A 15,776-nucleotide genomic window follows, 5' to 3' on the forward strand; every position below is an offset into this window, starting at 1 on the left:
ACTAATTATTAGATAATAATTATTATATAAAATCATTATAATACTACTATCATATTATATAGAATTGACATGAAATTTTTGTTTGTGTAAATAATAACCATGGCTTTGTATTTGTTCACCTGGATGCCTATTTCAATGTCTTGATATACGAAATTGTATAAAGCTATTTTTTTTTAAATCAGCTTCATATTTAGGATAACTAGTGATTGATGTCATAATTAAATGACGTATAAAACATGACTGAAATTAGTTTGTTTAACAAAGTTTTAGTTGCATTAATCATTCTCTAAAACTCGATAAAGATAGAAATATGAATAAAACGAAAAAGTCATTCATTTATTTTAGACTATATAATTCTTTATGGTGACTGAAACCCACGCAGGATAAAAAATGTAGCATATTGTGTAGTTGTATGTACCTGAGCTTATAAAGGTTGAAAACTATCGAAGTCAAAGTCAAAAGTTGTATAAGTGTCATGCCCGTGGTGTGCGCAGCATAAAAGCACTGCTTACACTAAATATTAGTATTAGTAATTTGCTTATTAAAATTCTTTTTTTTATCATCTCATCATTTTTATAACCACGCTACATTAAGAAATAATATTATCCTGAATTAAAAACACTGTATTGTACCTACCTACACAAAAAACGGAATATTGTAGATTTATATTATAAGAAATGAACACAATGTGTTAATTTATTTTGCCATTTTCTGCGATAATCTTACTAACTATTTTTGGGCATGATTTTTGTGGAAAATAGCAATAATATACTAAGATTATTTCGTAGGGCACCTTTAAAAAAGTTCGTACATACTTCGTGTAAATACACACTGCGATGGTAATGGTGATAATATTTCTTAAAATCAAGTATTTAAAAACTAAGTGCTAGTTTATGATGTTGCCTTAAAATTGTCACAAACTAGGTATACGAGTATATCATGACTGCGTATCGCGTATGAAGTATGTAATATACTTAGTATATATTATTTGTTATATACAACATTTATACACTATATATCTACTAGATATATGTATATATAATTATATATGTAATTGTATACTTAAACACGACTCGTACCGGCCGCGGCGGCGCATTTAACGTGATATATGTATAATTTATCGGACACTGTAGAAAGTATTATTGGGTATGAATAAATCTGTAAATGTTTACATTATTTATGTTTTTATTTCGTCATCCCAAGCATGTCTAATTTTTGATGAATTTTAATTTTGAAATTATAATGATAATCTTTAAAGGCAAGAAATATATATTTAAATTGACTGGATTAATTGTGATCGATCAAAACATGGATTATAGTTATAATCAAACATTCACCATCATCATGTCAGCTAATGGACGTCCACTGCAGAACGTCGGCCTTTTGGAAGGACTTTCAAACATCACTATTCTGCCCCTGTAGCCAAGTAGCACGTCGATTCTCTTTCTACGATCGCTAACTCTTCGAAAACTAGACTATGGGAATGGCATACATTTTTTTAGTTTTCGAAGCGTTTGCAATCGTAGAAAGAGAATCGACGTGCCACTTGGCTTTTCGCTTGATGTCGTCAGTCCACCTGGTGGGGGATCGACCAACACTGTGCTTTCTAGTGCGGAGTCTCCATTCCTGCACCTTGGGATCCCAACGTCCATCAGCTCGAGAAGACTCCTAAAGTAATGGAGCAATATATAGCGGTTTTCGTAGGCAAAATAAACTAGGTAAAAGTTGTGTGCACTTCATACATGCAAAAATACATTGCAAGAAAATTAAAAAAAAAAAGAAAAATTCCAGTTTGTATAATTTACAATGAATTAATAACAGCAACGCGACTAGACGCTTCAATTGTAGAATGAAGAAAAGTAAAGACGCCTACTGCCTTCTCGTCTCTCCCACTCCCTGTCGACAATCCCCACATTGCTGTACCTCGCAGAAGAAGACTCTGCTATGTGACATGCCTATACGCTTGGAGCTTTAAGATTAGAAAGAGACGAATATTTTTTTTTATTCCTTACAAGTTAGCCCTTGACTACAATATCATCTGATCTGATGGTATGATGCAATCTAAGATAGAAGCGGCCTAACTTGTTAGAAGGGTGAAAATTCCACATTCCCTTTCGGTTTCTACAAAATATAAAATTCTACGGAGCGGATGGTAGAATAACTCTGAGCATAACACGAGACTTGTGACTTAAGCGAATCTTTATGAAGCCCTTATAAGACACGCGTTAATTCTCTTCGTCATAATATGTACCTATTGGTCTCTATGATTATAGCCAAATTAGGTAGGATATCCGAAAATTAATTTCCACTCAAGGAAAATCATATAAATCCGCTAGTATAATATATTATGTGGATATCTATAAAACCATTAAAAATTATCATAAATTAATAGTAAATATAGGAACGTGTTGTTTAAATACATACATGTAAAACAAATAATTTTGTGTCACTAAAACTGGTTCTGATTTACTTACATGATATGGTGTTGATAACATAGATCACGACACTCACTAAATCATTGGTATAATTCTATATTGTATATCTATGCACTAAATAAAATGAACCTTGGAGGATATAATCATTTAATTTACATAATAGGTATCGTAATCGATAAAACATAAAATAAAATATCCTTATATGCTCAGACCAATTATATGGCGCCTGTTTTCCAGTTTTGTGTAATTTTCTAGATCGTACGGTACCTATGTTCAACAAAATAAAAAAAAACGCAAATAAAACACTAATGGAAGAGACGCTTTCGTTTTGTATGGATGAGATACCTACATAAATCTTTTTTACACAATATAAACATACATATTATGGGTTTTATTTTGTAACTTTGGAACTCTTCCATTCCCTTATTAGATTTTCAAAATGCACACCTTTTAGCCAATAACTAACCTACTTTATCCTTATCTTACGTGCTGGTTGAGTATTTCTGAAGTTAGTTTTTTTTTTTGGTTGCCCTGAACGTATCCATTAAGTGCTTATACTTGGTGGAGGTACTCATCAACGTGCAAGGTATACTGCCGCGCTCGAGTAAATCCAAAAATTCCCTCTTCGGCTCCGCTACTATAGTTAACTTGGATTTGCAAACAGGATTAAAGGTTACGCCAAGACGACTTTATCAGAATCCTATCAGTCGTTTAGTTTACTTAACGGCTGAAGACGGGTTTCCTCCGACATAAAGATAATGAGCGACTCGCATCTCCGTAGTCCTGAGCCGATCGGCACTCCGCGCGAACGCTCAGCACACATTCGGTTGAAGCAAACACTGTCAACAACAGTAGTGTTCGATACTAAATGTCTTTGGATATCCGACTTGATTGTCTTTCGGAGGAGTTTACACTGAGATTATCATAATTCGGAATAGAGAAAAGTAGACTGCTGTTTCTAACCTATTTTGTCCACTGGGTTTTCTCTGTGTCGAAAACTCTGGCTGGCTTCATTCCGTCTTCGTATTGGGGCAGAATCTCTGAACAGTTTCCCAAATTAAATTACTGAGATTTAGTGGATAGTTTGCACTTGATAAAGATCCGCGGATGTAAAGAATGGAGTCAGAGGAAGAGGTTCCTTTTCCAAAGTCTTTGGAGCAGCGAGGGTGGCGGGGTGTATTGACCAGACGGCTGCCCATCCTGCGCTGGGCGCCGCAGTACGACCGCGAGACTGCCGTGGCAGATGCTGTGGCTGGAGTCACACTCGGCCTGACGCTGGTGCCGCAGAGCATAGCGTACGCATCGCTCGCCAATTTGCCAGTGCAGTATGGATTATACTCTGCGTTTGTAGGTGAGTTTTTCGAGATGTTAACACTTAATATAGAACATCGGATGGACGTGATTATACTCGAACGTCTAAGATACGCTTATTCACTTTTGCTCGGAAACTGCTTAAATTATACAAATCGGAGCTCCAGCAGGGTAATCCTTCCTATAGCTGTCACTGCATAAACTCTAGTTAGCATTCAAACAGACCACTGTTCACAGCATTTTGTTATTTATTTAATTATTTATAGTCGAAAGTAGAACTGTGTCGTTATTAGAAAAAGAGAAGAAATAAATTAATCTTTTTTTTCTGTTCTATCAACTGACGTTGTCATAGCGAGAATAAATTAAGGGATAAAAGCTGAACATCAAGATTGGTCATCCCATTCTTCTTCTTATTATAACTACGACTAGGTATATGTAAGTAGGCTTATCTACTCATAGTTACAATAAGTAGAACTAAAAAGATATTAATGGTGGACTTGAGACGTAGCAGGTTACAAGGGTCTAAAGTCTAAAGCCTCAAATAAAGTGGATATACAGCCTACTTTATGAATTTTCTTCGGGATAGTGTCTATGGCGAAGGGTTGCCCTTCTGGTGAAGCTAATATTTAAATGGACGGTGACTACAATGGCGTATCCACTACCTAATGGTACGTTCTAGAAGAAGTAGAAAGTAGAAGCCCAAATAGGTACTGATTTACCTACTCATCTTTACAAATACTTATCATACCTCGTGTTATACTTCAAACTTTTCACCTTTAGTCTTCACTCTTCATTTTCTTTAGGCCTTTACTCACTCTCTTACCTACTCTCAAGTTCATGGGTACCCTTGTCTGTCACACTTCTGGTGCACGTTGCCCTTCTGGTGAAGCTAATAGTGTCTAGCAACTGGGAACAACTGCTGCCTCCGAAAACCAACAAGCTCCAAACATTATAGTTAGGTACCTACCTATCATACTTATCGCGGCTCAAGATCGTGGTGTTAGGAAGTTCAATCGTCCATCAGTGAACGTCCATCGACTATTAATAATGATGATGATCTTATATAGGACCTGTTGTTGGAGCATAGGCCGACAAACTTTATGGCTAAGTTCTGGCTATCACAGGGTCTTAGACCAGGAGTTAACGTTGCGTGTATGACCAGGCACCATGCTGTACGTGGTGCTGGGCACGGTGAAGGAGGTGTCGATCGGGCCCACCAGTCTGATGGCGCTGCTCACGCTGCACACGTGCCGCGACCTGCCCGTCGACTTCGTGGTGCTGCTCACCTTCCTCTCCGGCTGCCTCGTGCTGCTCATGGGCCTGCTGCGGCTTGGTGAGCAATACACCTTCATTATCAGCCCACTACAGGACCAGGCCCTCCTTATAGGAGAGGAGATATGGAGCATCACTTAATATGGAACGTAGAACCAGTGGGCTTGCTTCAAGTTGGTGAGTCACAAATCACAATCTACCGTTTATTAATATATTACCTTCATCATCAGCTCACTATAGAGCCAGTAGCCCTAACACGCGATTAACGACATACCTCGTGAAAACAAAATGACATAATTTTTACCAATAAATGCGAACCGGTAATACCTACCTATCCCTTTAGTTGCTATAGGATGAAACAGAGAATAATATTTCCGGATTGGCCGTCATTGGTCGACTGTATCTTTTTTTTTTACTTTATGTTGTGGGTCACATGTTAGGCTTACAGGCCGCCCTCGTTACAGGAGAGGAGATCTAACGGAGACGCACTACTTACGCTGCCGGGCTTAGGGTGATAATCTTTGGCTCTGAAACAACACTACCAGTCGCTGCATTCTGTAAAGACTAAAGACTTTTTTATAAGTCGACATTATGAGCTTCGAATTCTTTTATATAACTTTCTGTCTAACATGATCCTGTAAATAGAGTTAGGTAGAGACGAGTTATAAATCATTACAGAATAACACAACAGGTGTTAATGAAAATTATCGAGACAAATCGTCTAGTATACTTGGGTTTTTAACACCCCTGTGCCTCTGTAAGGCTGCCAGTCCCACGAAGCGGAGCGAGGCAGCGGAGCCGAGAAACGGAGAAATATTAACCAATAGGATTGCACAAAATCTCCGCTCTTCATATGTGGACAGGGACTTGCGAGCTAGTTTAAAAATTTATATAAAACCGGTAAGCGGAGCAGGGAATCACGTGCGGGGAAGCGGAGCGACGAAGTTTCTTCGGGAAGTCACTTCACTCCGAAGCCTCGCTTCGCTCCGGTGGACAGTACGCAACTCATTCGTTTCTCCGCTACGCTCACTCGCTCCGCTTTGGTGGACAGGCAACCTAAGGCCTGTGTTGAAAACCGTAGGTCGTAAGGGTGATCACGCCGATCGTATCCGTCATCGGATTAAGAATCAGAGTGAAGGATTAGATATTGCACCTGTGTTACTGTGGGACACAATTGTGCTCTTTATTATCTCCTGCGTAAATATCCAGTTTCACCTTTGACATTTACCACCTTGCCTGAATAATACCTATTCATTTCTATATTTAAGCTAAGAGAGTAATAAATTAAATTGTATTCCTCTATAAACATTTTGGTAAACTAGTTTTTGTTGCCTTATTTTATTCTTATGGACTGTTTAAAATGTGACAAATATGCTTATCATTATTTCAACATATAAGTACATAAGAACCGTAACAGAAGCATCTAATAATATTTGCCTGCTTAATTTGGGAGATGTTTAATTAAAGTTTTAATGAGTTTACCGCGTCACATCTCACAAACCTTGAGATAGTTGACAGCATGTTGACACGAGGTCTACACGTAATAAGGTCCCTATTCATATTTGCCTACTTATCTAATTACTTATCTATTTAAATGGACGGTGACTACAATGGCGTATCCACTACCTATTGGTGCGTTCTAGTAGAAGTAGAAAGTAGAAAGTAGAAGCCCAAATAGGTACTGATTTACCTACTCATCTTTACAAATACTAATTATCATACCTCCTGTTACACTTTAAACATCTCAGCTTTAGTCTGCACTGTTCATCTTTAGGCTCTCAGTTAGGTACTCTCTCACCCACTATCAAGTTCATGGGTACCCTTGTCTGTCACGCTAATCTTAGCAACCCTTGTCCGTGCATAGGTAAATCTATAAATGGAATCGTAAAGTATTCAAGCCTTTGAGAACAATTGATTTGTAACCTTTCAGGTTCCCTCAGAGTGTTTCTATCGTTACAACATGTGACAAAATAATTACTTAAAATGCAAATAAATCCGAGATGTAGTTTAAGTTAGAATTAGTGGTGCTTATCGATCTCGCGTCCAAAAGCAGACTCAAGTCTTACGTAGGTATATTACTGTTTCGCAATCAATGTTAATATTGTAACCGTTGGAAATGACTTCATTGTTAATGTCCTGTTAAATAAGTTGGTCGGTCGCAGGTTTCCTGGTGGACCTCATGTCGCCGGCGGTGACGAGCGGGTTCACGTCGGCGACGGCGGTGATCATCGTGGTGGCGCAGCTCAAGGGGCTGCTGGGGCTGAGCTTCGTGGCGGAGTCGCCGTTCGACAACGCGCGCCTCATCGCGCAGCACTGGGCCGACGTGAGGCTGCCCGACTGCGCGCTCGGCGCTGTCTGCTGCACCGTGCTGCTGGCGCTGCGAGTGAGTATACACCTGGATGAGCTGAGCAGCGTGGCGGAGTCGCCTTGTTGGTGGAATTTGGCAGGGAGGTAGTTCAAAGTTAGCAAACGTCCTCTAAAATCAGATTTTGAGACAGGGCTAGTTTAAGGAATACGGATGCCCGCGACTTCGTCCGCCCTCAGACAAGGGCTAGTTGTTATTATTTAAGATGCACCTTAAAATATTCGTTTCATGTAGAATAGTGAGGGTGACAGTTAAGTTTGCCCCGGTTCACGATAATAGTACGTATTATAAACGTCATACAGGCGAGTTAGTTTCATTACGGAATCCTAAAAAGGCAAAAGTAATAAATTAATCAAAAAAGTCAGCGATAAGATGATGTTTTATGAAGTGTTTGTTTGCGCGGCAGGTCTCAGAACTGTGAGCTAATGTACCTACTCGTAATGTTAGTATGTTTGTTTAGTCGTTACGTGTGAAGCAGGAAAACACGTGGGTAGTTTGTTGATGTATTATTTAATCCTTCTATCACAGTGTCACTGTTTAGTGTACCTATAAAATATTTAGCTTTTTTTCTCAGAAATTCTCAATAACAGTCCTAAGTTGCGAAGTTGATGGTTTTACACTTTGTGCCTCAGATATTAAACTGCCGGCAATGGCCAGATATCAATAGCATCTGGTATTTATTAGGTTATTTCCGTAACCATTGAAGCATGATTGATCTAATATTTCCTCTCCTATAAGGAGGTAAGGTCTGCCCCTCTAGAGTAGTGAGCTATTTAGATTTCTTTATTGTTACTTGTAAATCAAGCCCTTTTTTCGGCTAAAGCCCCTCCTACCTTCTAAACGCTGGTGTCCCTGTCATAAAGCTTACTATCAACGTCGCGAGTCTTATTTACGTCCCATTCTGTCTTTCATCATTCTCCTGATCTTCATTATATATCTAGAAAGTTCTTAGCTACATTCCATTTCTCACTGCATTCCAGCATTATATTTATTAGATTGTCTGCTCTTCTCCTTTTAATTTTCTAAATAAAATAATTTGTGAATTGATTGTTTCCATGTGCTGTGAGTGGATACCAAAAGTTAAAGTTAGCTGAAATAACTTTTCCCTGGACAATTTAACTTTTTGTCATTCACTCACAGCACAAACAATTAATTAACAAAGTAATCAATTCTCACTATTTAAAAAAACTGTTATTTCGCGGGTTCATTCAACTGCAACGAAAATTTCCACAGGTGAATCTAATCACATTTTTGTCGATCTTTGAATATAATAGCAGGTGGTCCACCGGAACCAGTTAAATAATAAACTGGTCTATGAGAAAAATTTTGGGAACCTTTGATGTGGGTGAATATGCGTATTTCTCTGTGCAGAAACTGAAGGACGTGCCAGTGAGCGACAAGCGCGCGGGGCTCAAGAAGCTGCTGTGGCTGGTGTCCATCTCGCGCAACGCGCTGGTGGTGCTGGGGGCGTCGGCGGTTGCCTACTGCACGTACGACCCGCTGCGACCGCTCTTCAAACTCTCCGGTACGCAAGTCCTCATGATTAACAAACTCAGACCAATTGTAGTATAGGACATGCCTCGCTAGACATTACTTTTTTGTCAAAGTATATGATCAATAATCTAATGCGATTATAAAGACTGTCGATATAGGTAGTATCGATGTTTCATAGTTGTTATCGTGTTCGTCGGTTAAAGAGCTCCGTAAAAGCACATTTTTTGTAGTAGAATGGTGTTAAAAGCGGGCAAAAACTTCTAGTTTAGTTTATGATATATACCAAAAGTAAGATCGTTTTCCTCAGAAAATGGCAGACAATTTTCTTCGTGACTTTGGGTACGATACTGGTCCTTCTATAATTGGTCTGAGTTAACAACCCATGTCCACGGTTGAACACGAGTTTCCTCTCAGAACGAGAGGGGTTATGTTTATACTCCTCTAGCCCTATTTGGATTGTCAGACGTAGAGAATTATGACAATTCTCAGGTTGGTATGCAGATTTGCTCACGATGTGTTTCCTTCACCGTTTGAGACACTTGGTGTTTAATTTCTAGCAAACAAGTACTCCAATTTATTTTTTAGGGGACAAGTTGTATTGTGGAGGAGAAAAATATGGATTATAGATATCAAGAACATGAATCTTTACACTTGACATATACAGCGAAATACTTAGCACATCTTCGGAGGCTTTTATTTCTTTAGCTTTTTATGAAAATTATTTTATTAGAAAACATGCCTCATAATTCTTGGACGGCTTAACGTAACTTTAACCGATTTCGCAGCGCACGCAACGAAAAACTCTCAAAAGGAAAGTTTCTCGTTTCTGCTACACTTTTCATTAGTTCTCCGATCCTATTGATCGTGGCTTTATGTTATATATGCCTATGACAGTGACAAATAATACAGCTCATTAGCGATAAGGCCGCCAATTGTACATTAGTTTTTAAGTAAATTTCTTGCCTGTTATTATTATTTTTGGTGTACAATAAAGTATATTTCATTCATTCATTCAATAATATGGCTTTCTACTAGTAAAAGAATTTAAGAAATCGGTTCAGTAGATCCAGATCCTCAAGGATGTTGTGAGGATCTGGATCTACTGAACCAATTTTATAAATTCTTTTACGGCCTCCGTGGCGCAGTGGTATGCGCGGTGGATATACAAGACGGAGGTCCTGGGTTCGATTCCCGGCTGGGCAGATTGAGATTTTCTTAATTTCTCCAGGTCTGGCTGGTGGGAGGCTTCGGCCGTGGCTAGTTACCACCCTACCGGCAAAGACGTACCGCCAAGCGATTTAGCGTTCCGGTACGATGCCGTGTAGAAACCGAAAGGGATGTGGATTTTCATCCTCCTAACTTGGTAGGAGGATGAAAATCCACATCCCTTCCACTTCCATCTTAGACTGCATCATCACTTACCATAAGGTGAGATTGTAGTCAAGGGCTAACTTGTAAAGAATAAAAAAAAAAAAAAAACAACATCCTTACAACGTAACACACACAAACTGTATCTCTCTTTACTATTAGTATAGATGAGTGGAGTAATATTTGTGTGGTCGTTGTAATCAGGTAAAGTGGAGTCCGGGCTGCCCAAGCTGGGCCTGCCGCCGTTCAGCGCAACGTTGGGCAACGAGACCGTGGGCTTCGTGGAGATGGCGGCGCAGCTCGGGCCCGGCCTGGCCGTGCTGCCCTTCGTCATGGTGCTGGCCAACATCGCCATCGCTAAGGCTTTCAGTGAGTATAGAAGAAAGAAGAAAAGAAACTAAAATATTTTTTTTTTACATTAAACTGACTAAAAATGCTCTTATACAATTTCTTGATGTATACTACTAAACCTAACTTTTTATACATTTAGTTACATATATACACATAATATCATCATCATTATCATTAACAGCCAGTGAACGTCCACAGCTGGATATAGGTCTCTTGCGTGGACCACGGTCTTGAACCGCCAGCATCCAGCGTCTTTCTGCAGCAACCCGCTTAGAAATATTTACCCTGCTCATTGTCATTTCAGCTTGGCGACTGGACTGCACAGGAACTCCTCATTTCTGTTTCGATCACGCGGAGAAACTCCAAGCATAATTCGCTCCATCGACCACTCTAAGCATCGACTTTGAACCTTCTTATGAGGTCCAAGATAGCGGCCAGGTCTCAGATCCGTAGATTATCATTGGCAACACGATCTGTTCTAAGACTTTCGTCTACAGTACAGTAATAAGTTCATAATGTGCGCAGGCGTGGGCGGACGCGTCGATGCGACGCAAGAGATGCTGACGCTGGGCGTGTGCAACATGGTGGGCGCGCTGGTGCGAGCGATGCCCACGTGCGGCGCCTTCACGCGCTCCGCCGTGTCGCACTCGTCGGGCGTGCGATCTCCCGCCGCCGGCCTCTACTCCGGTCAGTACAGTCGCTCATTGGCGTAGCGAGGTACAGGGTGTGGGGGGGGGGCAGGGTGCACGGTCGGTTATTAAAGAAATTATTGTTTTGACTAAAAAGCGGAAAGCTGAAATTGGGTTTCGATTTCGACAGGAAAAACTATAGTTTGGTCCTACAGTATCAATTAGTAATGTGAGATACTCAATTTAAGTATATCTGCCCCCCCTTCCCCCTAGATACAATGCTGGGTACGCCCATGCAGTCAGTCGCTGTGTCAGATAAAGACGCGTGTGCGACGTGGTGGGCGCGCTGGTGCGAGCGATGCCCACGTATCCAACATCTCTATAATATAATCGCTAATTTGTTCGGTAAAGTTTAATAGGAGTAGAGCATTTTTGACAGAGTTTGTCCGGCGCAATAACCACAACCTCCATGCTTATTTCTGTTGCCTTACAGCATTGCTCTGAAAAATATGGTTGCTAATTGCAGTGAGAGAAGAAAAGGCTCATTGTTAGGGTAAAAATGTAAAAAGACAGGCGAGTTTATCGCCTGTCTTTTTATATTTTTGCCATTTACGAGCGATCGTTTTGTTCAATTTTTGTTTTTTGTTTAATTATGCGAATAAATTATATTTTATTGATTAAATAATGTCTCTATTTCAGGCATTATCACGCTGCTGGCTCTCAACTACCTCACGCAGTACTTCTTCTTCATCCCCAAGGCTTGCCTGTCGTCCGTGCTCATCTGTGCCGTTATATTCATGGTGGGTGAAATAACAGGCAAAAAGTGCCGTCGAGGGGTCAAACGTTTTAGAGTCAAACATTCGCATAATAGGTATTTGCCTCTGCAACAATTATTGCCAGATGTCAATGTATCCTAACCGGGATCGACGATTAATTAACAGACTTTCCGAAGCACATGGGAGTAAAACCAGCTTGGATATGACTGGATGGATTAACATAGACATCCTTTACAAGCCTCATTAGTCCATTGGATTCTAAATCGGGCTACAAAATTATAAGGTTTATCTTTTCAGGAAATTCTCAGTAATAGCCCGATGTTGAAAAATGTATCTATGTAGCCAGTTTTGTGATCAGATCGACGTGAGCGGGCTGCTGGAGCTGTGGCGCGCGAGCCGGCGCGAGGCGGGCGTGGCGCTGCTGACGCTGGCGGCGGGCGTGGCGCTGGGCGTGGAGGCGGCCGTGCTGGGCGGCGCGCTGCTCAGCCTGGCGGCGCTGCTGCGCGAGCTGCTGCGGCCGCCGCGCCTGCTGCTCGCCAGGGACAAGGTACCGTCAGCTGCGGAGCTGCAAATGTGTCTCATAGATAGGGAAAATGCTGTTTTGTAGTTATTGAACTAATTTGCCTCTTACTTCATTCTAAAACAACTAGTATACTGGATAGAAGCAACCGTTACTTTGCGGAAGTTCATCATGAATATATATAATAATTTATTTATCTATTATCCGCAACGTTGCTTTGCAATTGCACGTTGTGGAGTCATTTCCTGAGGATGCTCCGGTTTCGGGGTGAAACGTACGTAGAGAGTATTTTGTTGGACCTGGGTGACGTTGTCGCATGGGTGCGTCGGCGTTTCGCGGTTGATAGTAAGATAAATAAATTATTATATATTAACTAGTGTACTAACATAAAAAAACAGAAAAGCATGGCCATTGGGAAATGTCGAGCGGCGACAAATATTTTCTATGCTTAAAGTGCATTACTAGTATTTTGTCATTACGATTTTTGTGGAAGTATGCATCAAGGCAGCGATGCTTGTTGCAGGCGAGCGAGTGCAGCGTGCTGCGCGTGCGCGTGCGGCGCGCGCTGGTGTACCTCAACGTGGAGCGCGCCGCCGCCGCCGTGCGCGCCGCGCTCGCCGCGCCGCCACGCGCGCTTCACCGCGCCGTGCTGCTGGACTGCGGCTCGCTGGCGCTGCTCGACCACACCGCCGCACAGGTGAGCACGTCACGCGACAGCGCCATCTATGAGCAACAGCCGTAACTACACCGCAACTACAACCACAAAATGGTTTGTTTCAAAATTCTCTGAGAACGCCATCTACTGGTAGTTTAAAATAGCAAATATTGTTTCATTGTGCCTGTAGATGGCAACATTTACAACCCAATTACATATTGGATAGAAGCAGGCGTTACTTTGCGGAAGTTCATCATGATTATATAATGATTTATTTATTTTGCTATCATCCGCGAAAAGTCGACGAACCCATGCGACCTGGACGGACCTGGGTGACGTTGTCGCATGGGTTCGTCGACTTTTCGCGGATGATAGCAAAATAAATAAATCGTTATATAACCCAATTACACTTTTAGTAACGAATTCTTCAGACTCCCCAAGTCAAGCGTGAGTAAAGACGTGTTTTGCATCATGAAAAATTTGAAATTTCTACTTTATTAAACTGTACTTAAAGGTGGTAACTAGTTTCGCACATTGAGTACGTCATCACTCGTAACACATTTCTCTTTATTCATGTTGTGGCTTGTGTTTGTACACTTCCAAAATTAACACGTAGGCATAATTAAGGGAATAATAAAAAAAACAGTAAATATTTTTTTTAAGTCCACTTCCACTCACAGCATGCGCTTGTTACGTACTAAGATAAGATGTGCGTGCACGTCTTTGGGTAATGACATAAAATTGCGCGTTCTTTAGTATGGCGGGGCCCATCTAACGATTTATATCAAGCTTATACCAATACCATAACTCGCAGGTGCTGGAACGTCTGGCCAAGGAGCTGGAGGGGCGCGGCCACTACCTGGTGTGCTACAACGCGGGCGGCGAGGCGCTCAAGGCGCTGCAGCGAGTCCCGCGGTTGGACGCCCGCGCACTCGGCGCCCGCTCGCTGGCCGGCGCGCTGGCGGCGGCAGCTGATCCCCCTCCACCCACCATACCCGCCCCACCCGAGCATTTGCCGCTACTGGAGAAGACTCCTCAAACAGAGGAAGTGTAAAGACTAGAGCAAAGGCCTAACCTTAAGAATAACTAGATGTGTGCCTAGCATAGCTTCGAAGGGCGCTCGCACGGAGTGTTTAAACAAAGAGAAAATTTTTAGCTTAAAATATAAGTAAAATACACTTGCCAATACAAGTGACGCCAAATATACTAAAACCAAACTGGTTGCGCAATGTTTATCAACAAGCAAATTAAAAATGAAGGTAGAAAACGCATGCAATTTCATAGCTAATTTATTTAAACTTGCGGACGCCTGCGACTTCGTCCGCGTGGAATTCAGTTTTTCACAAATCCCTCGGGAACCATGGATTTTTCCGGCATGAAAAGTAGCCTATATGTTAATCCAGAGTATAAAATATTTCCATTCCAAATTTCAGCCAAATCGCTTCAGTAACCGCAGCGTAAAAGAGGAACAAACATACTTACACACTTTCACACTTACACACAAACTTTCGCCTTTATAATATTAGTGTGATAGTGTGAAGTGTGACTAGCGACCCGCCCTGGTTTCGCACGGGTGCTATATTCAGTCCGTTAGATCTGCCTCTGTACTAAAGGCATATACCTACAAGGTGCTATTTCCCATAACTCTAGGGTTATATTCTTTAAGGAAAATTACCTATAATGTGTAAGGAACATGTGTTTTAAAATGAATATTTTCGGAGTAAAAAATATTTCTTTTGTAAATAGATCTTCATTCATTGATTAATTTTAAATATCATGAAGTAGCTTACTAGTGAAGTGCGGAGTGCCAGTTGGAATATCTCGTTCACCTCAACCAGAGGAGATGTAGCGTGCTAATACAGACCAGCTGGCCTATTCACTAATTTCGTCTTTATTGACAACCTATTAAAATAAACATCAAATCCTGCGAAATGTACCTACTGTATGATATAAGGGTGGTCACAAGGATTAGCACCGATTGTTACATAGAATTGACATTTGTTACATAGAATCTCAATTTTGTATATTTCAATTAACATACGTCAAAGTGAATTAGCCTGCAGTTATGAAGTACCTACAGTTCGTTTGATGGAGAATGGTGCGGGTGACAGCTCGTTTCACTCTTAAAAGTTTGCCGCGGTTCACAATAATAGTACGTAGGTATTATGAACGTCATACAGGCGACTGTCACCGTACCTATGCTATCTGAAAAATACTTTTTCACTACTCTTGCTCAAAAACACTGTCATATTACCACTCCACAGCGGGGCTAAACAAGCATTTTAGCCTCTAGGGGCTAAAGTAATTTTGTTTTTTTAATTCTTGTCTGTTACGAGCACTAGCCAAACACTAGCCTACTATAAAACGGAGGAGGTTTTATTCAAAAATAGAATCATTGTAGGTAAGGCCCTGATTGTTTTGAAAAATAAATAAAAAAACTTTAAATTAGAATGAAATGCAGCGTTCTTGTCTGTGGAATGCGTTCATTTTTTTATTTAATTTTTGTTTGAGTTGCGAATAGAGCGAGATTTGAAGACATGGGACATCCTATACGGTGTAATACCTTTGCCTTTTTCTCGTGAAAGAAAAATAAAATTAAA

The 15,776-nt window shown here is 40.9% G+C and overlaps 1 protein-coding gene across 1 annotated transcript; it reads left to right on the top strand.

Annotated features, from left to right (window-relative positions):
• The first annotated feature begins 3,006 nt into the window (after nt 1-3,006).
• Nucleotides 3,007-14,590, top strand: LOC112043777 (sodium-independent sulfate anion transporter-like). The gene is made up of 10 exons (XM_024079352.2): nt 3,007-3,786; nt 4,909-5,079; nt 7,181-7,401; nt 8,755-8,908; nt 10,450-10,614; nt 11,122-11,283; nt 11,925-12,025; nt 12,360-12,548; nt 13,045-13,218; nt 13,991-14,590. The coding sequence occupies exons 1-10, from the start codon at nt 3,552-3,554 to the stop codon at nt 14,228-14,230; spliced, it is 1,812 nt and encodes a 603-aa protein (XP_023935120.2). The 5' UTR covers nt 3,007-3,551; the 3' UTR covers nt 14,231-14,590.
• The last annotated feature ends 1,186 nt before the right edge of the window (nt 14,591-15,776 follow it).

Source organism: Bicyclus anynana, chromosome 11 (genome assembly GCF_947172395.1).
Source record: "Bicyclus anynana chromosome 11, ilBicAnyn1.1, whole genome shotgun sequence".
In the NCBI taxonomy this organism is placed as follows: domain Eukaryota; kingdom Metazoa; phylum Arthropoda; class Insecta; order Lepidoptera; family Nymphalidae; genus Bicyclus; species Bicyclus anynana.

Bases quoted from the DNA above. Each gene is read 5' to 3' on its own strand.
- LOC112043777 (XM_024079352.2), top strand. From the start codon at position 3,552: ATGGAGTCAGAGGAAGAGGTTCCTTTTCCAAAGTCTTTGGAGCAGCGA. The intron at 10,615-11,121 runs GTGAGTATAGAA...TAATGTGCGCAG, and splicing joins CGCCATCGCTAAGGCTTTCA to GCGTGGGCGGACGCGTCGAT. The intron at 12,549-13,044 runs GTACCGTCAGCT...TGCTTGTTGCAG, and splicing joins TGCTGCTCGCCAGGGACAAG to GCGAGCGAGTGCAGCGTGCT.